The following is a 21,417-nucleotide window of genomic DNA, read 5'->3' as shown; positions in this document are numbered from 1 at the left end:
GGTTGGATAATGATTTGAACGGACATTCAATATTCATTCCTCGTTCAAATAACTTCAAACCCACAAGGCCTATAGACAGTTATTAAATCAAGTCAGACTGGCTCTTCTGATTACCTTAGCAGTCCTTAATTCATAAAAGTTTGAGTGATTCATGCGGCTATATACACGAATAAAAGCATATTTATGTATGTATTGCAGTACTACTACTACTATTAATAATAATAAGAATAATAACAGAGTGTTCTAGATTATGTAGGTTGATAAAACACAGAAATTTCAATGCACTTTTTTTTTTTTACCATCACACCCCAGGACAGAGTGATCTATTATCTGAATCCAGTGGTAACAAACAGGGGTCTGTTTGCCCCTCATCTGTGAGGTTACGCAGCTCCGAGTAGAGTGACCTGGAAAAAGGTGCAAATGCGCTGACAGCAGATTTGAACAGTCCCTGTCACAATCGGTACAATTTGCCATGACAGAAAAAGAATACTGTACTGCAGAGCAGATGTTTCAGATTCAATTCGCACTGGCTGAGGCCCATTAATGTGACTTCTCGGTTAAGATCATTGGCAAAATTTCAGGTTTTTTTTTTGGTTTTTTTCCCCTTTGGGTGTCAGTTTGTATTGTTTGATCTGTATTCCAAAAGGACAGCAACGACACTGGGGTCATGGAGACATATGAATGATAAGAGTGCTGTTTATCCAATCTGATGATGAAGACCATGTTAGCAAAACAATGAATAGCCAGCAGCTGAGTTGTATTCTTGGAGGTTGTGTGTCACAACTGCGCCCTTTTACACACAAAACGTGGCCCCTCGGGGACACAGCCCTTCTCCTATTAATTCATAATCTGCTATGAGTTAATGTAGTTTTCATTTTTGGATATTAGCCCCCCTTTAACCCCAGCCACCCCCTGCCTAGACGTCATCTAACCGTTAAATAACAGAAGAGTCTCTCTCAGGGGCACACTGCGCCTCTCTCCCCACTTTCTGCTCCTCCGCCAGCTAAATGGCCCGGTAATGTCATCCCGTTCTCACGGCATGACCGAGCCCCAGCGGTGTGGGTGGGTTGGTGGAGGTGGTGTGTTGGGGGGAAGAGGCTTGGCTGTCTTTGGCATGACACCATGCTCTGCTCTCCAAGCTTTCCCCGGGGGCCACACTCCATTCACTGCGGCGGTTCTGTCTGCGCTCACGCCTGACTTACCTGCAGCAATATTTTTTAATACAACGGGTGAAATGGGAGGGCACAAATCATTGTAATTATGTTCACTGGGTACTACCGTGATGATTATGTAAGGTATGGCGCCACGATGGTCCCCTCCTCCACGGTGCACCTCGTCACACAGCCTACCTGTGAGGTAGTGGAGTGGCCTCGGTGGCTGAGCCCATCGCACTGATCATAATAACACGCAATTAACGAGCAAGACGTGTAACTGTGTGTCTTTTCTGCTCCCCAAATGGTACTTATATCAATCCGTTTGGGTATACTCAAATGTGACTGTAGCTCTTGCAAATCATTTGCGCCCACTGCACAGGCGTGCTGAGAGCAATACTCAAAGCACCCAGTCTGTCAAGTTTCATATTTATTCTCTGTTACTCTATACACCCCCCACCCTTTCCTTCCAAAGATAGAAAAAAGAATCAGTTTGATGCAATCAAATGATTTCATTTCTACAAATATAAACAATAATCCAGTTTCCAAAGCTTCTCGTGAAATAAATCAAGGCTGATCTTGGAATGTTAATATTTACAGCCTCCCAGTCACCACGTTGCAATTGTTAAACAGCATCACCACAAGGCTTTTAAAGAGATAAGCCTCTGTCCATGGTTCTGAAAGTAATGTAGGGCAGTGGTAACAAATGTATGCCTCTATCCGTGGTGCTGAATTTAATGCAGTACATTACTGACAAGTGTTGCTCTTTTATAAGACAAGAAGCCCCTGTAAATTGTCGCTGACAATGCTTGAGGTCCATAAGACAGGTCTATGAACAAGGTGAAGATGACCATACGTGGACGCCCCATTTTCCTTAAAATATTCTCCTGAGCTCATCAAAAAGAGGTCACTTTACCCTCCCCACACCCCCAAATGAACCTTTGCAATCATGCAGCAGAAGAAGCCTATTTTCCCTTGGAATATTGCTCCCTTGCTCGTCATGGCTTCAATTTTCAGTTTCAACACTGTAAACGGTTGCAGCAAGGCAAATAAATGAAAAGGGAAATGAAATTCTGGGTAGCCAAGTTACACAAATAGATTGATAATCTGCATGGGGCACCATAAAGTGCTCTGGCGTTTTCAATATTACCTATTCTGCATAGTAATGTCTTTTCTCACCTCTCCTTCATATGGGACAAAGTTCTAAATCTCCTTTAGCCTTGGGACACCCAGGCTGTATATCACCTCCCAGTAATTTAGGAGGAAGAGCACAAAGGAATGAGGAAATGGCAGGCGCATGACTAAATGCTCAGAAAGTTTAGAGGGACAAGAAGGGCAGGGAGGTCCTCTTTAACTTGATTAGCACCAATTTGTTAGAGATAGGAAGGGATGTGCCAGGAACAGAATTACAGCAGTAATTTAAAGTGCTTATATGAAAGAACTGCACCGTGTACTCAGCATATACTGTCACTGTGTGGTAGGATGATTGTTTTTATCTATGCAATATATGCACAGATTCCTATTTAGTTTACAGATATAACTATGTGTTTAAGGCAGTAATAAGGAGGAACACACAAATATGCAGAAACCCGTACAAACATAGCTGGTAATTGGAAAATGGACTATTAATGTCCTGAGGAAAAATGTGTTTTATTGGGTCATGTGTGGAATGAACAGTCTTGCAGTGGAAGTTTGTTGACACTGGGATGAGAGGCAGTGTATTATCCTCCCCTGGGCAAAAACAAACAAAGCCACACATGCATTCAATAACACATTAAACCATTAAGATTATTTGTAAAATAGCCTTGTAGCAGATCTATGGACTAAGCATGTCTAACAATTTGTGTTTAGTTTTACACACAGTGATATGGTAGGAAATTTGTCGACATGATAAACATTAACACGTGTAGGTTCACAAATATTAAACATAAAATTTAAGTATGTGAAGCATCCCACTCCATTCACCACAGGCAATAAAAATAACTTTACAGTAACACAAACCAAGTGTATCTGGGTTTAAATACTGCTCCGCTGCATGGTGCTAACAATCATGCAATCGCTATTTCTCTATAATAATTGAAAAACTGCTGCATTGCACACACGCTGGTCAAAATTCCTACAATGAACATGCAGCTGAGCAACAAAACAGTAATGACATGATGCCATCGATTTTATTAACATAAAGCCTGCAGATTTGTGAATCGCAGAGTCTCCTGGGAATCTCATTCAGAGGAGCAATGAGGTGTGTCTGTCTCTTGCCCCTGCAGTTATACCTGGCCTGCATTGGAAAGAGATTAGTGCTGTGACATTTGACATGGGGAGGCGTCTCTGCCTGTGCTGAGTGCCGGCTGCACAGATCAGCCATGCCGACAGCTCCTCTCCTTGACTGACTGGCTGCCCTGAAAACACAAGCCTCTTGACAAACACCAGCTTCTTGACAACATCACACATACGCTCACTTGCACCCCGCACATATAAATCCAGCTTTGGCAGCCACACACATACTGCTCAGAAATGTGACATAAAATTAGCCTAATTCTGTTGCATTTTCTTTGTGACTGTAAAACTCTATTGTTGCGCCTGATGTCATGAATCCTCTAGTCAATCATTCAAGACAGAAAATGACTTCAGTGTCTGGCTGCTGTCTGAATCATGCACCACCAAAATCCTATTTCCACCACAACAGATCAATTCCACAGAGAAGTCACGAGGTGAACTGAACTCTGACCCCTGGCTTTGTTGGCCCACACTGATGATACTCCGAGGGCTTGACCTGGTTGTCAAGGGGATGTGACACCTCCATCCCAGATAGGCAGCCATTTTGGGGCCAGACTTTTCTGCCTCCACTGTGTCATTAATTGCTCTGGGGAGGAAAGCAGGACTCACAGGGGAGTGCGATAACACTTCGTTCTATGGTATACCCCTGGGCGAAAAAATGTCTGGAGCAAAGATGATGTGTAGTGCATGTGTTAGTGTATGTGTGTGCGAATGTGTGTGTGGACACTTTTTGCGCTCATTCTTGTGTGTGTGTGTGTGTGTGTGTGTGTGTGTGTGTGTGTGTGTGTGAGAGAGAGAGAGAGAGTGTGTTTGTGTATTATATTTTTAGATAACTGGAATTTACTTGTGATGGTTGCCAGACAAGTGAACAGATCCACATGCAACAGCAAATATAAGCTTGTCTTTGTTCATGTGACCTAGAAATTCCATTGGCCTTGTCAAGCTGAGATTTCATTTACTGGCAGAACTGTCCTTTTAAAACCGAGGGGAACTTAAAGTCTGAATAGATGTTGAAAGAAAATCTAATTTAAGGCAGTTGTGGTAATACAAAAGAACCCTTCATAGGAGAGGTTACAATTGCTAGCAAATACAACAAATTAGTAAATATTTTAGAATGTCTGTATATCTGCTTTTAACTCCATTATACTCTACATCAAATGGTTTGCTAAATGGTCATATGCATCTTATAAATGCTCAATAAAGAGCTAAAGTTAAAACGCTTTTTTCAACTAAAGGAAAATTGATAATATTTATGGCTTAGTTTTTCAGTAACAGCCATTCAGTACATTTATATTTTGATTTCACATGTCTGTATAGTTTTGCAAGTAGTGTAGTGTAGCATAGCATATTATTGTACACCATCGTATAGTGTAACCTTAGACTGCAACATGGCATAGTATAGCATAGCATGCCATAGCATAATATAGTATAGTATGTCATAGCATAGCATTGTATAGTAAAACATAGCATAGTGTAGCATAGCAAAATATAGTACAGCATAGTATAGCATCGTATAGTATAGCACAGCATAGCATAGTATAGCATAGCATAGCATCGTATAGTTGAGAATTAGCTGTAGCTAAAACTCTACATACAACACATCGGATTCATGAACTGTATTCAAACTTTAATTGCAATGTCCCTATTAAATAAAAACAAATAAAATAAAATAAATAACATAGCATAGCATAGTAGCTATAGCATAGTACAGCATTGCATAGTATAGCATAGCATAGTCTAGCATAGCATTGCATAGTATAGCATAATGTAGCATAACATAGCATAGTACAGTGCGCCATATTTTTTTTCGTAGGATAGATCCGGGAATCTCATAAATATTAATGAGCCAGCTGATGAAGGCGCCTCGTGATTGGCTGGTAATCCGAGTGATGAAGGAGCCTGTCATGTCAGTCATCTGCTGTTCTCTTTTCTATTATGCATAATGTCATATAAATATGTGGGTTTGTGGAATTTGAACATCAGTATTTAATGATGTAAACACATTATTACCTCCGCCAAGGAGGTTATGTGACACCCGGCGTTTGTGTGTCTGTCTGTCTGTTAGCACGTTAACTCAAAAACGCCTGGGCAGATTCCCATGAAATTTTGAGGGGATGTAGACTATGGTAAGAGGAAGAGCTGATTTAATTTTGGTGGCAATCCGGAAAGGATCCTGGATTCTGGATCACTTTGAATTTTTTATTTGGCTATGTGTTAGTATGTGGTCCAAAATATGACAAAAACAGCATACATTAGTATGTCGTCCAACAGATTGGAGCAAGGTGTCCAGATAGCTCAACTGGTTAAGAAGGTGATTTGTAAACAGAACTGTGTCAGAGATGCAGGTTCAATTTCAGCTCATGATCCTTTACTGCATGGGTTTCCTGTTTTTCTCTCTATCCTTGGCAGAGGTCTGCACTCTGTGCTTTTCTAGTATAACACTGTATTAAAAATAAATGTATTTTGTGTATTAACAGTGTATTAAAGTCCATTCATTCAAGAACCTTTTATCAAGTTCTAATAAAGTTGCAAGAAATATTTTACAATCAGTGTGCTGGGGTCATCGTTGTCTGTGGAAAAGTCAAACATCACTATCTGACTTTTTCACGGACAACGATTTGGGGGTTGAAATCAGCACTACTATTACAAATAGCAAAACGTTTTATTCACGTGACCCTGTTCTAATAAAGCTTTAACAAACATTTTACACAACATATTAATAACAGTGCATTAAAATAAACAAACCTTTAATGAATTAAGCACAGCTAAACTAGTGTGTTCCGCCTAGTGACATGTTCTCCTGCACACAGTGGGCAAGACAGTGAGGAGCACTCCTCTTTCTCCCTGTTTTGTAATATGGGTGCTCCCTTGCTGATGCCTTTGTGGACCGCCCTGATGTCAGAGCCCTTCTCCCACGAAAACGGACCAATAAGATGACAGGAGACTATAAGGCCCGCCAAAGAACGTCACAAAAACGGACCAATAAGATGACAGGAGACTATGAATATTTCTGAGATTCCCGGATCTATCCTACGAAAAAAAATATCGCGTACAGTACAGTATAGTATAACATAGCATAGCATAGTGTAACATAACATAGCGAGTATTATAATGTAGCATAGCATAGTATACCATAGCCTATAATTGCATAACATAGCATAGTATAGTGTAATATAGAATAGTAGTTCAGTTGAAAGGTCCTAACTTTGAATCAAACTGACTTCCTCTGCATACTCACAACATGTGATTGTTTGGTCACACTGTAAGCAAATATTGTTTGCTGCCCAAAGAATTCTGGGACCTGTAGCATTAAATTGCACTTCTAACAGCGAGTATCATGAAATCAAACTGGAGTGAAAACTTAAGATGTCATATTCCCCGAATGATCTCATGCATTCATCTATTGTCGATATCAATGTGTATTCTGTCGAGGGTTGCAGACAGTGCTGGAGCTTATCCAAGCTGACATAGGAAGAAAAACAGGGTACATCCTTATCAGGTCACCAGTCCATCATGGTCCCACTAATTGATGACTTACATGTGCAATAGGCTCCATTAGAAAACATGTTGTGCTTTCTCTTTACTGATAATCCAGTCCAAAGAGCTCCTTAAGCACCTGTTTTGTAATAGAAAGAAAAGCACCTGAAAATGAACCACTGAATTTCCACAGGGTTTGGCAAGCCTACAGCACCGTGCATTACTTGATGATGGCAAAAACGAGGTATTTTAATTGTTTTTCTCAAAGTCCTCTCCTCACAGAAGGCTTTGAGACTTTGGTTTGGCTGAAGTTCTTCACAATGCCGTCCCAATAAGCAGTCTAATTATAGCTGCTAAGGGGAAGTGATAGCGAATATTGACGGCGCAGTTAAATCCCTGGCACAGAGAAGAGCCAGTGATTGCAATATAATAATTTGGCATTTTGGCTAGACAAAAGAGGCGGCATGGAAAATATGTTTGAGGTCTTAGACAGAAAAATGACAAGAAAAGAAATAATGGTGTAATTGAGGTGAGGTCTTGCAGAGTTTCTTGTGGGTGTGTGTCTTTCTGGGGCCCCCATGGTTTTCGCTCCTGACTGATGTGTAGAACCTTATCGGCTAAGGGGAGGAAGTATGTGTTACATTTTTTCTCTGATAATGACAGATGAATGGAGGCAGACAGACAAAAGAATGGCAGAGTGATGGAAGGGATTGCTAGATAAACAGACAGGTGGAGCGATAGATAGATAGATCAGTTTTACTGTACTGTCTGCCAGTGAAGTTTGAATGTGCTCAGGAGTATGTCTTTCACAGTGTAGGAGTGATTGTCAGTGTGTAGGCACTGTGAATAGAATATCGAGCCTGGATGAGCACATTTGGGGTGATTGTTCGAACTTGCAAGCACACACAAACTCACAGGCGTGCGCTCACAATGAGCTGTACGCATGGTTGCTCTTTAAGTTCAATTAGCATGAAAATGCTTTTTGATGAGATAGAAAGCGATAAATGCAAGACAACTGAAAGAAAAGGAGGGCTCCTCGTGCCACCTGTCTCTCCCCTCTGCCTGTATCCTGCTCCGTCTGTCTTCTCTCCTGTCAGGTGGAGACAGACAATGGAAACACCAAAACACCAATCTTCCTTGTCAGACCCCCAATTTGTGTTTAGCATGCCTCTCTGAACTTTAACATCTTGCCCACTATGTTCATACTATTCTTGACACAGCGTGGTGACTCAGTGGGACAAATTAAACAGTATTTGTGTGAAAGACGCATACCAAGCATAGAAATCCATCAGCCAACAAGTCTGAACAAGGCCGAAGCATCTGCCCCCAGCTTCTGGCAGACACAAACACAAAGGGGCTTCCTGGCAACGGCTTTGCTCAGGTAGGGAAAGGTCATTAATAATGAATACTAAATCAGCATCTGAAAAAGGTTACCGTTTTCAAACGCTGCGCTCTCTTCCTTGTATCTATCTCATAGCATTTATTATAGCCTTTTCACAGCCTTTTCTTTTGTCAGTGAAAATATGAGCTATGGCTTTGCTCTGGTTCTGTAAGGGGCAAGAATGGAGATGAGAGGAAAATGGTAGCATAGTGATTCATTCATACATGGATCAAGTGTGAGCGGTACTGGTTTATTTGGTTTTCTAGAACCCAGTGTCATTGTGTGACATTTTTCATAAAATGTAATGCAGTCTTAAAACTGTGGAAAGATAGATGGAAGAATTTCATAATGGAGTTGAGAAGGGTAGAGAGTGAAACAGAGAAGGTTGTTCCTAAATGTCTTAGTCAGGAGGTGGATGTATGCTATACAGTCTGTGTCTCCTTTTGATAGAGGAAATAGGACTCATTCTTCCGCTGCCAGTGCTACACACTTGTGGAACACATAAAGCTCTGTCATGTACACGCACACATGCACATATTCATTACAATGCACACAGACATGGATACAGCACTCATATTGTGTTATTGGATAAAGTGAGCAGGAAAGAAGTAAGCAGTGTCACAAATAGACTTTCAGAAAGGCTTTTGAACAGAAGGAAGGAGAGCCTTGAAAAGTGTGAGCCTTCAAAAAGGCAGACGACAGCACATGAGTACTCTCCCTCCCTCCTTCCCTCATCTTCCTTGTACTCCGGCTGCAGCAAGAACATAATACAAACCATGACATATTTTGCCAATGTTCATAAATGCATTGCCTAATCTTCAAATACATCACCAGTCTTCACTCAAAGTGCTGCTCTTTCGCTCACAGCTTTCCGTGATCTGTGTGGAGGACTCCTGGAGGACACAGTGGTGTCATGCTGTGAGACTGTGGCCACATATGTGTGCACCACATGGTTCCCCTGAGGGAACCGTCTGATTGGATATGGGTGCTGGAGCCTGTCGCCTATCTGTGAACTCTCCCTTAATCTGGATATAGTAAGCCCACAGGGAAAGACACATCACAAGGGCTAAGTTCAGTGTTGCCTTCACTATCTTTCTTTCCAAGTCACTCATGCAGCAGACAAGAAAAATGTATTAACAGCACTGTAGCATTTATATACCGACTACACTGATTCCACATCCAGAAATCACATTTTAGAGTGCTGTGCATGAACAGACAAAGTTTGATCAGCTCCATGGGAGCCGCTTGTAGGGGAAAAACTAAACCAAGGTTCTTAAAAAAATATTATTTCCTTTTGGTAACAGGCCCTCTATATGGTCATAACCTAAATAATAGCTATAACAGCAAAGTCTGTGGTTCATGTATTTGCATATTTACCTATTAGATATACTTTGCATAATTATAATGAGTTCTTAATTTGTAAAAAAAATATCTGTGAGAAATGTTACTTTCTTTTTATGATATGCCCTACTGCTCAGAGAGTGCTGTTGTTAATTACCCACCTAGACCTCATTACTGAGGTGTGGAATCATTAGGTGGTCGGAAAGTTAACTAAGCGGATGCAGCTAGGAGATGTTCCCAAGGCAACTTCATCCTACACAAATGCACATACACACTCACAGTCTCTAAGGAGCAATCCTGACATTATTGTTAAATATACAATTAAAAAAACAACAACTATGTTTAAAACTAACTTTGGAAAGCCAAGATTCACAAACAAAATGACACAAAAGGTGTAAAATTAGTTGAAACATCTGAAATTATCATGTGTTATCAGCTTGGATGTATATGTCTGAGTCACTGCGTGCATGTGTGCATCACACACACATGCCTAATGGACACAGGTGTGTCGGACCGAATCTAGCTGGGTGACCTCTCCCTTTATGTTCGAACCTCATGTCATGCAGAGGCAGAGACAACACTTCCAAGGGTGGATCGATCTCCCCTACACCGCAGTACTCTGCTCCCCTGTCTCAAACACAAAGGGAATGCACCTGCCTGGAAGTGCGGCTCTGACACAAAGCCTGCAGGGAACCAGATGTCTCTGAAGCATGTTGTGGAATTGATGCTTCCATTCCCATTCATTTATATCTGGCAAAAAGGAAACATAGTGCAAATGGATAGAAATATAAAGATGGCACTCACAAGTGTGTGCTTTGTCTGTAAAGAACCCCAATAGCACAAAAATGTGTTCATTCTTGTTAGGAGAGACAAAAGAACAAGGATGATGATTTATCATCTTGTATCATTTATGTCTTCCAAACTAATAAGTGCCTTTACAAAGAAACCAAATAAAACAGTGTTTGTTTCGTATGTATGAATAGCTTTGTTAACTTAAACTGTAATCCTAACCCAACAAAAATCTTTTTAATAACCGAGAATTGAAACGAAATTTTGATTCAAATTCACGGCTGCACAGTGGAGTAGTGGTTAGCACTTTGGCTTTGGAGCAAGAAGATCCCTGGTTCGCATCCCGGCTTTCCTGGGATCTTTCTGTATGGAGTTTGCATGTTCTCCCTGTGCACGCGTGGGTTTTCCCCAGGCACTCCGGCTTCCTCCCACAGTCCAAAAATATGCTGAGGCTAATTGATAACTCTAAATTGCCCGTAGGTGTGAATGTGAGTGTGATTGTTTGTCTGTATATGTAGCCCTGCGACAGACTGGCGACCTGTCCAGGGTGTCCCCTGCCTTCGCCCGAGTCAGCTGGGATAGGCTCCAGCACCCCCCACGACCCCAGTGAGGATAAAGCGGTGTATAGAGGATGGATGGATGGATGGATTCAAATTTACATTAATTGTCAGAATGCTACTGGAATAGAATGAAGCCTCTGGGAGCTCTAGCCCACAGTGAGGAGCTTTTGTCTCCCCCTTTTGGCAGTGACAGTATTTCCACAAACACTGTTGATGTGTCGTTACGACGTAATCCTCATGGTATTCTCTTTCTTTTTTTTCTTTTTTTTTTTTTTAAGCAAGCCTTTCTTGCACATTTCAGCTTTGGTAGACCAGTTATTGATGGTGTCAAAAGCTTTACTACCAATATATCAGTATGCAAATGTCACCAGAGACATCAGATTTAAAAATGTGTTGTTCTGTATAAAATAGAGAGATTTACCTGGCACCGATAGACTTCAACAACATTGTCTGAACTCATTTGGCAAAGGGCTTGAATTTAATGGATGTTCATTTATATGTACAGTCCTGCACTGCAGCAATAGGTAAAAGTAGGAATATGGCAATGGAATAATATTCTATCACAAGTCTGTTTTGCATTTTTAGCATGTTGTGGGTATTATCAAAATTTAAAACAGTTGCTTGGCAGAAAAATGGCCCTGCGTGAGATGTTAATAATTATATATTGCCTTAATAGGTTGTTTATATTGTACTGCATCATGTTTTTATTGCTGTAATGGCCTGAACCATTCTGTATCAAAAAAATGTCAACCACTTACCTTCTGTGCCACTCACCTTAGGATTGCACTATTACTCTTAGAAATAATGTCAGTGTGACATGATACCAGAGTTTCTGAAATGAACCTTGCGTTTCCTGTAAACCTCAAGTCATTTTGTCACTGTTGAAATTTTCCTCCATCAAATGTTCACTCGCTCCAACCCTGTTGTTAATAACAGAGCCTGCTAGTGTTCCCAACGATGAACTTGCTTGTTTACAGTGATTTATGGTGCTCACAATGAACATGGGGATGATTTATTGATGTTAAATTTGAGATGACTTTAGATTGAGTGCCCTCATTTTCATAAGCCATGCAACAGGAATGGTCCAGTGAATATGGCCTACTCCAAAAAAACGCTACAGATTTTCCTTAGCCGTTCAAAAATGAACATCATGTTTATCATAATTCTTCATATGAAGGTAGGATGAAAAGATCTAAATGTGGTAATCAACTAAACATCATTAGCTAAATAAGGATATGTCTGAATATTTACATCAATCTCAATTATCCTTGTTAAATGAACTGAAACTAAGAAAGCAAGGGTATTATGGATCACTATTTTGATTGAGAAATAATGACTGACCTCCAACAAAGAGAGAGAAAAAATGCCACAAGAGACAGGTAAAGACAAGATGCAAGGACAGACTAAACACAGATGCACAATTTTGTCTTTAATGCCTTTCTTCACTCCAGTGTCTTATTTTGAAGGAGCACACAGTCAAACAATCCTCCAGCAGGAATACCAACAAATAAGACTCTGATGTGAGGAGCTCATCACATCTGTGTGCCAGAGAAAAGACTTTCAGAGAGAAAATTAAAAACTAGTCTCATCTTACAATGAACAACAAATCCTTGTAACACACCACCAAAAAAAAGTTTCTCCGCTGCCGACTCTGATCTCAGGCTGAGTGAGGATTAATGTTCTTCCCAATAATAAAACGACAAAGAAAGCAAATTAGCGTACGACTCCACGTCCTGTGAAATGGCCTTCTCACTGCCCTCCTAGGGTACAGCTGTGGTATCACCAATGCACACACAACCCCTCACCACACACACACACACACACACACACACACACACACACACACACACACACACACACACACACACACACACACACACACACACACACACACACACACACACACACACACACATCTCCGTTCCAACACATTTCAAATCCAAACCCAAACGTCAATAGTCATTTCAGTCACAGACGAGGAAGAATGAGAAGTGTGTGTGTGTATGTGTGTAAAGGGGGTGGATGTGGTGTGTGTGTGTGTGTGTGTGTGTGTGGAGGTGGGGGGGGCTACTTGTGCTATGACAGACGTGTGGAACAACAAATGAACAATGCCTTGAGCAATATCAAAGATATCGATGGGAGGAGATTTGAATGGCGTGTCGGTGGAGACAGTGATTATTACTCATGTCAATTGTTGAGACGATGAGTGCTCTGGGGCATCTGTCTCTCTTTCTGCCTCTGTTTTCTTGTCATATCCAGGAGTTTCAAGGTAATGAATACCTTTTTTTTTTTCTGTTGTCTGATGTAATTGAATAAGGAGTGATGTACACACGTTGTGCCAGTGAAGCCACAGAAACCAAAACCTGCTGTAGTCTTGCAGAAACACATCACTTCTATTTCCTCCCAGGAAACTGTTTTACCATTTGAAAGGTTTTACCATTAGAAAGATAATAGTGATATTCTGTATTTTTCATTTGAAGACACCAAAACCAACTGATCGCAACATTGAATTGATGCCACTAACAAGTGCTGTCTGTGTAGCCGTTTTCTCTAAATCCTGCAAAAGTGTTGGTGAAGATGTTTTCTTCCTGTTTCTGTTTGTATGTGTTTTTTCACTTGCAGTGCGCTGAGTTGCTCTGCTATGTTTACCAACTAGCTTCTAACTGCTGGTCACTGAAAAGTCGGTGGAATTTTAGCTTTTTTGTTTTTACCAAAAAAAAGCCTTCTGTTGAATTTGAACACAACACTGATGAAATCTGAAAGAGTGAACCAAAAATTATTTTTTTAAAATACCTGACGATTGAAAAACCAAAAAAGACATATAAACATTCAAGAGATATATTGTGATATGTCTAATCTATTGTATATTTGTACATTTTAATATAAAACTAATATGGCAGACTGAAAAAATATAAGAAACAAACAGAAATGCCAAGAGAAAAAGAAGAATATGAGTTGACAAGCAGATAAACACAGTGAAAACAGACACAGCGGATAGACAGCGATGTGACTGGTAGAACGACGGATACACTAGCTGGTGGATGTGGACAGGAGAAGAGACTGACAGACACAGAGAGAGCCAAGCATGTACAGTAAGATGACAGGTAGGAAAACATGCAGAAAGACACAGGAACAGATAGTCAGTGATAGAGGGAGACACACATACGGGTAGACAAGCATAAAGACAGACAGACGGACAGACATGGGATCCAGGCAGGCATGTTGAAAAACCAGCTGTCCAACAGGCACACATTAGGACACAGCGAGACGGCTGTACATGACCCGGTCAAGAACCCGGCGGCACGTGATCAGGCAGACCGTCAGGAATTCTGGGAAGGATCCAGATTTCTAGATGGAGAGACCTGCAAACAAAACAGGCAGAAGGAGGAAGAGAGAGAGAGAGAGAGAAAGAAAGACAGTGTTTCAAATGGGCAGGTGGGGAGGACACACACACATATATGCACACACACATGTGCACACAGAGGCAGACAGGCAGGGCCAGGAATGAGCCTGGGCAGAAGATAAGATTCCTGGGTGGCTTTGCCATGGGCACCGGTCTGCAGAGCACAGCAGCCTGGGGCAGAGGGAGGAGTAGGGGGAGGCGGCGAGGGGAAGACGGGGACAGCGTTATCAAGCCAGTGCAGGGGCTGGGTTGGGCAAATGGGCAGTTTGGGAATCCCACTTCCACTACTGCTCTCCCTCTACATGATCCAGCAGCCGTGGTGAGACAGAGGGAGGGAGGACAGAAGAAAAGAGCAGAAAAAAAGAATGAAAATAAGAAATAAAGAGCCTCGAAAAAAGGTGTTTATGTGTGAATTCAGGGGCGTGTACTTGTCTCTGAGTGATACTGTGTACAGATGAGTGAGAAACACAATGTTCTTTTATCACTTTATGATATAGTTGCTTTTGTAAGAGAAAAGCAGACAGAGGGAGAGAGAAAGCAAGCGACTCTGCACAAAGAAGTGCGGATGTGAATGCACCGTGTCTTTGATAATGATGGTTCTCTGTGTCTGGGAATGTTTACAAAATGATCTCCATGAAGTTAGGAGCATGTCTGCTTGTATCTAACAGGAGCCAGGTGAAACTATACCTATAGTCATATATATTGTCTTCTGGCTCCCTCTTATGTGTTGTGTGTATGCTACTGTGAACAATCATGTGTCTTTGCAATGTGAATAAGTATCTCTCGGCATGCAGGCAGTGCATGTGTATGTGTCTGTGTTCACAGCAGGATATGATCTACTCACTATATGTGAGGGTCTAAATAACATGCAGCCTCACCAACAGCTGTGCACAGGCAGTGTAGCAACACAACACAGTAAAAACAAATCTTCTGTGCGTTCTCTCTCAGCATCAGGCAACGTAACCTACAAAGTTTGAACATGTATAAATTTCTCATGTGCATTCAGGTGTTCAAATCAACTGGATGCATTCACATTTTTATAGTTTATCTGGTTGTGAGCAGGACATCCCAAACATTAGATTGGCTTACAGCTTGATGAACATTTATTAAATGTTCCTAAAAATGATTATTTATCTGATTTTTAGTGCAGATAGTGCAACTATATGTCCATTTATTACAGTAGCCCATAAATACAACACACACACAAGACTGGTGGCAAAAATCTTTACTAGATGCCAAAGCTGGCATATTTCCAAAGTTTCCACTTTGAGTGTCACATAGAATTTACATAGCAAAGACACTAAAATGAGTCTAATTTGATGGCTAATTTTAAGTCTAATTTTGGCCCTGATGAGGTCTTATAAATATGAAATCTTCTGGGACTAAACTATCTCTTCGCAAATATCTTTTTTGCAGTTGTAGTCTTTTGGAAAAATGCTTTTTGGGTTTCGTAGAATGTTCTTAGTTGCAATACCTTGAGTAACCACCAGAACAGCAACAGCCAGACTGAATGACAGCAACATATCCTGCTCTGTTAATACATCTCCAATGAAAACACACACACAAAGGAAAACACTTATGCTACTGGATACAGGACAGTATAAGGAGTGATGGACAGGCTGGAAGTTGCTTTTCTCCTAGGATTGCTATTATGTCACTTGATTACTTGTTTTTTTCTCAAGCGAAATATTACCTGGTTTGATTTTCAATATGCAGGTGTTTTATCTAAATAATGCCCATTGTGAAATCTGCTCCATCTTTCAGGTTTCGGGTAAGACCAACTTGTCGTCTCAGCAGTTAACAGTCCAGCTGTTCAATGTCCACCTTCATCCTGAGAACAAGAGCCTTTTCTCAGCAAGCCTTTAGGTAAGTTACTCCTGGCTCTTAAAAATGTCCTTAAAAAGAGATTGTGTTCAATATATGTCTACACTGTCAAAAGAGAGGGCTGTTTTCCTTAAGTTCCTTATGTGTAGATTGCTGCTGTGTACAGGTATCACAACACATCAAAACTTAATAAAATACATGATGACAATCCTATGACAAACATCATAACAGCTCGGAGTCTGTCTCATCCAAATCAAGGCCATCAGTCCCCTCTAGGACTTCCGCTGGCGCTTTTCAGTTGTTGCTGTGCTGTTGCTATTTGTATGTGTTTTCTTGTAAATTGCATTTCTAAACACGAAGTGCATTCCTCTCTTCTCTTTTATAGATGTTTTTGATGAAAGAAATGTATTCAATATGTTCATTAAACCTCAAGGATCTATGCAGTGCCCTGAATGTTAATGGGACTTTTGTTTTTGTTTACATGAAATCAAGATACTTTTAACATTCCAATGACCTGATTCTGGTATTAGTAGTAACACCTGCTATTTATCTAGTATTCACCTTTTTCACATGTTTAGTTTTTAGTGTCAAAAAGAAATTTAGGGTGCTCTATATTTCTGTTTTGTTTTTAGTATTTGCTACAAGTTTCTTGCATTGCCACATAGGTGAATGTGTTTTAAATTAGATTAGCTTTAATTGTTTCATGTTTTTTTCTTCATGTTGTTCAAGTTGGCGCTTATATTTTACCTCCATTCCAAATTGTATACTATATCTTTTGCTTTTGTCATAGTATGAAATTTAGCATGCAGTATGCACGCAACTGATACATACACGTGCCATAATATTGCACCTTAAGCTTTGACTGTTTTGCTCGTATCTGTCACGATTTTTAGTGTGAAGTGAACTATTTGTTCACTCTTGGCAGCTCAAGCTTCTTACTCAAGCAAGACATGTGACATATCTCATGTATCTTCTGTGTAGAGGATTGTGGGTCACGATGGCCAGAATATTGCATTTGTAACATATTGACATTCCATGTTTCAGGACAAATGAAGTCTTTTTTTTTACATACTATACTGCTCAAAAAAATTAAAGGAACACTGAAAATACATCATATTTCAATACGGGGAAAAAACAAACTGGATATTAGCATTGATATGGACTGGATAATGTGTTAGGAATGAAAAGTGCCACATTGTTTGATGAGAATGAAAATTATCAACCCCCCAGGAGGGCTAAATTCAAGACACCCCAAAATCAAAGTGAACTGATGTGGCAGGCTAGTCCATCTTGCTGAAATTCCTTGGCAGCAACTCAAAATGGTATTCAGTAGTTTGTATGGCCTCCATGTGCTTGTATGCATGACTGACGATGTCGGGACAAGCTCTGAATGAGACGACAGATGGTGTCCTGGGGTATCTCCTCCCAGAACTGGACCAGGGCATCGCTGAGCTCCTGGACAGTCTGAGGAGCAACCTGATGGTGTTGGATGGAACAAAACATAATGTTCCAAAGGTGTTTTATTGGATTCAGGTCAGGTGAGCGTGGGGGCCAGCTAATGGTATCAGTTCCTTCATCCTCCAGGAACTGCATGAGTTCTCTTACCACATAAGACTGGGCATTGTCGTGCACCAGAAGGAATCCAGGACCACTGCACCAATGTAGGGTCTGACAATGGATCAAAGGATTTCATTCTGATACCTAATGGCAGTCAGAGTGCCGTTGTCCAGCCTGTAGAGGTCTGTGCGTCCCTCCATGGATATGCCTCCCCACACCATCACTGACCCACCACCAAACCAGTCATGCTGAACAATGTTACAGGCAGCATAACGTTCTCCACGACTTCTCCAGACCCTTTCATGCCTGTCACATGCGCTCAGGGTGAACCTGCTCTCATCTGTGAAAAGCACAGGGCACCAGTGGTGGACTTGCAAATTCCTGTGTTCTTTGGCAAATGCCAGCCGAGCTCCACGGTGCCAGTCAGTGAGCACAGCGTGCACTAGAGGACGCTGGGCCCTCAGACCACTCTCATTACATCTCTTTCTGATTGTTTGATCAGAGACATTCACACCAGTGGTCTGCTGGAGGTAATTTTGTAGAGCTATTGCAGTGCTTATCCTGTTCCTCCTTACACAAAGGAGCAGATACCTGTCCTGCTGATTGGTTGAGGACCTTCTACAGCCCTGTCAAGCTCTCCCAGACTAACTGCCTGTCTCCTGGAATCTCCTCCATGCGCTTGAGAATGTGCTGGGAGACACAGAAAACCTTCTGGCAATGGCACGGATTGATGTGCCATCCTGGAGGAGTTGGACTGTCTGTGGAACCTCTGTAGGGTCCAGGTATCGCCTCATGCTGCCAGAAGTGACACTTACCCTAGCCAAATGCAAAACTAGTGAAAAACAGTCAGAAAATATTGGGAAGGAAAAAAATGTCAGTGGCCTTCACCTGTAAACTCATTCCTGTTTTGGGGGTTGTCTCATTGTTACCCCTCTGGTGCATCTGTTGTTAATTTTATGAACACCAAAGTAGCTGAAACTGACTAAAAAGCCCCTCAGTTACTTACTTGACCAGATCAGTATCCCACATGTTTCACCGATTTGATGCAATACTTAGATTAAAAAGTGTTCCTTTAATTTTTTTGAGCAGTGTATATAGTCAAACAGTATAGATAGTGGAAAGCAGCAGCTGTCTATTTGCTTCTGTTTTTTAAGGTTGTGCATTGAGCTCCATTGGCTGCTATATTATAAATCATCACTTGCAGAAAATATATTTATAAAATGGATCTGACCTGGGGACAGAAATGGTGAGAGGAGTGCTTTGAAAGAAGCAGAGACTGCACCAGTTGTCACTATGGTTACTTTTCTACAAGTAAAACCTATTCCATTAGAATAATTACAAAGATGCAACTTGCATAAAAAGAAAAAACAAATGTCTAAAAACAACAACAACAACTTTTGCAATTATATATTTAATTGCTGAATAAAAATCGATTAAAATGTTGCATGCACAAACGTTATTTGAGAATGCATACAGGCAGGTTAGGGATCCTTTCCCCATCTATCTCCTTTTCCCTTCATGTCTCAATCTAGCAGTGATAAAGGAGAGCCTCCTCTTCCAGACACATGGCCAATTACAAATTAGCCAGTTTGTCGGGGGGAAATCGTAATCAGGCTTCAAGAGGTGGAGGCCCTTGAAGATTAATTGGAAATGGGCCCCCGGTAAATGTCAATGGCAATCAAGGGTTTGTACAGCTCTGATTGACTCTATACACAGACCCCTCTACCCAGGATAAGCTTTCTCCAGTCGTGACATTGCTGGCACCACTCCCTTACCCTCTCCATCTCCGCTGAAAGGGAGCGAAGACAGGCACAAAAGAGGCAAGGAAAAATGGAGTTGTGGGACAGCGATAGAATACCAAGGGAGGGAAGAAAAGAGGACCGTTTGACATTTCCAACCTCCTGGAGTGTTCATGTTTAGGAGCTTTGGTTATGATTTGAAAGTGCATTCTGTGGTACAGAGGCACAAACACCAAAGGAAGCAATTTTCCATGGTGGGACCAGGTCCGATGTGAAAGGCATCAAGAAGGCAATTCTCTCTTCTTCCAAATATAAGCTTGCCAGTTGTTTTTTTCTTTCTCCCAAGTCCTTTGCATTGCTGCCTCTCCTTTTCAAATTATCCATGTTTTGCTCTTGGATAGCATATCTGTCCCACTGTGCAAATTACACCTTAATAGTTCCGTAATTGCATTGTAGATACATGCAGCTCATCAGCCAATACAGTAGATGAATGCTGCAAAACTAAGTTCTTTAACTTTCCTGTGTAAGTTACAACCTTGTCTCCTCAGTGACAGATATGCATTATTGTGAGTGGCATCTCAATTAGGAGATGAGGTTCTGAATTTGAGTGTTAATTATGAGTGATGATTGCATAGCTGAGAAAATACACTATCTGAAAAGTGTAAAATGACTATGCATATGGCATAAAAGGTATATGACAGAGTTAATGAACCATGGGCTAAGCCCCATACTCCTTAGTTATTGTTGCTATGCCAGGAGTTGCAATTGTCAAGCTTTCTGTTCCACCACAGTCCCGTTTACAATGAGAGTGGTGACAGATTTATCACTCAGAATGCTTGGTAAATTGGGAATCAATAGGTCCTTGATTTCAAACAGAACTAAACAAAAGCAAGCTTTTCCTCTCCTTTTAAATGACAACTGTCTCCAGTAGATTTTATCATGTGTATTTAGCTTGCTAATTAAGTTTAGGTTCTCCTCTGTTGAACAGGATTAATTCCTTGAGTTTGTTTTTTCTGTTAAACCTCACGAGTCTGTGTATGTTTTAAGGTGGAAATTTTGTTCATGATGTAGCTTCTAGGCTATACATATATATGTATATATATATATATATATATATATATATATATATATAATAAATGCTGTATAGGTATGTTAGCAAGGTAACAAACCTGATTTTCACTCAGGGAGGGCCTTCATTAATCTTACATTGGTATAAAATTTACAGCTGACTTGTTACTCCCCTAAGGAATGTGGTGGAGTTATGTGATGATCGACATATGTTGTTTGTCTGTCTGTCTTTCTGTTCACAACATTACTCAAAAATGCATCAACAGATTTGGATGAAATTTTCAGGGAAGGTCAGAAATGACACAAGTACCACCTGATTAGATTTTGGCAGTGATGCGGCTTATGGTCTGGATCCATGGATTTGTTAAACATTTCTGTATCATTGCGAGATAGCAGCACGACGTCACTGTAACTATGACAACAAATGAACACTACGTCAGCTGCCTGCTGATGATCGCATGATTGCGGTCCTACTGCAAATCCACCAATGTTGACTTATTGGGACTTATCTGTTTGAAATGATACAAGGAACAAGTGATTAAATTGTGGTGGTGTTTCCAAGTCCCAGGATTTGGTGATTCAGTATCCGTACATAACATACACATGCAAAACACATGCCTGTGCTCAGCACAAGGCCATTTTGTTTGTGATTTCATCTGTATTAAACAGTCACATTCTATGGTGCTGTGATTTCTGCTACAAGTCTTGTTAAGATTTCAGCCGTCACAAATGATACAATGACTGAGCAAAATATAAAAGCTTTTTTCATCACAACACACCCTTCTGCCATGCCCATACACTTATTTCAACTATGTGTTACATTTTATCATTAAAGATGAGACATTAAGAA

At 40.8% G+C, this 21,417-nt stretch overlaps 1 protein-coding gene across 1 annotated transcript in view; it reads left to right on the top strand.

The window, feature by feature from the left end:
- The window catches only part of kiaa1328 (KIAA1328 ortholog), a 124,630-nt gene extending 108,373 nt beyond the window's left edge, over positions 1–16,257 (top strand). The window contains exon 12 of the mRNA XM_051948777.1: positions 16,144–16,257. Within this exon, the coding sequence (XP_051804737.1) occupies positions 16,144–16,180 (37 nt within the window). The 3' untranslated portion in view covers positions 16,181–16,257. The remainder of the gene's footprint in view (positions 1–16,143) is intronic.
- Positions 16,258–21,417: the final 5,160 nt, after the last annotated feature.

The sequence above is a fragment of the Acanthochromis polyacanthus genome, chromosome 5, assembly GCF_021347895.1.
Source record: "Acanthochromis polyacanthus isolate Apoly-LR-REF ecotype Palm Island chromosome 5, KAUST_Apoly_ChrSc, whole genome shotgun sequence".
NCBI classification, from domain to species: Eukaryota; Metazoa; Chordata; class Actinopteri; family Pomacentridae; genus Acanthochromis; species Acanthochromis polyacanthus.
Note: the sequence above shows the minus strand (reverse complement) of the source record. Positions and strands in the feature narration are given on the sequence as shown.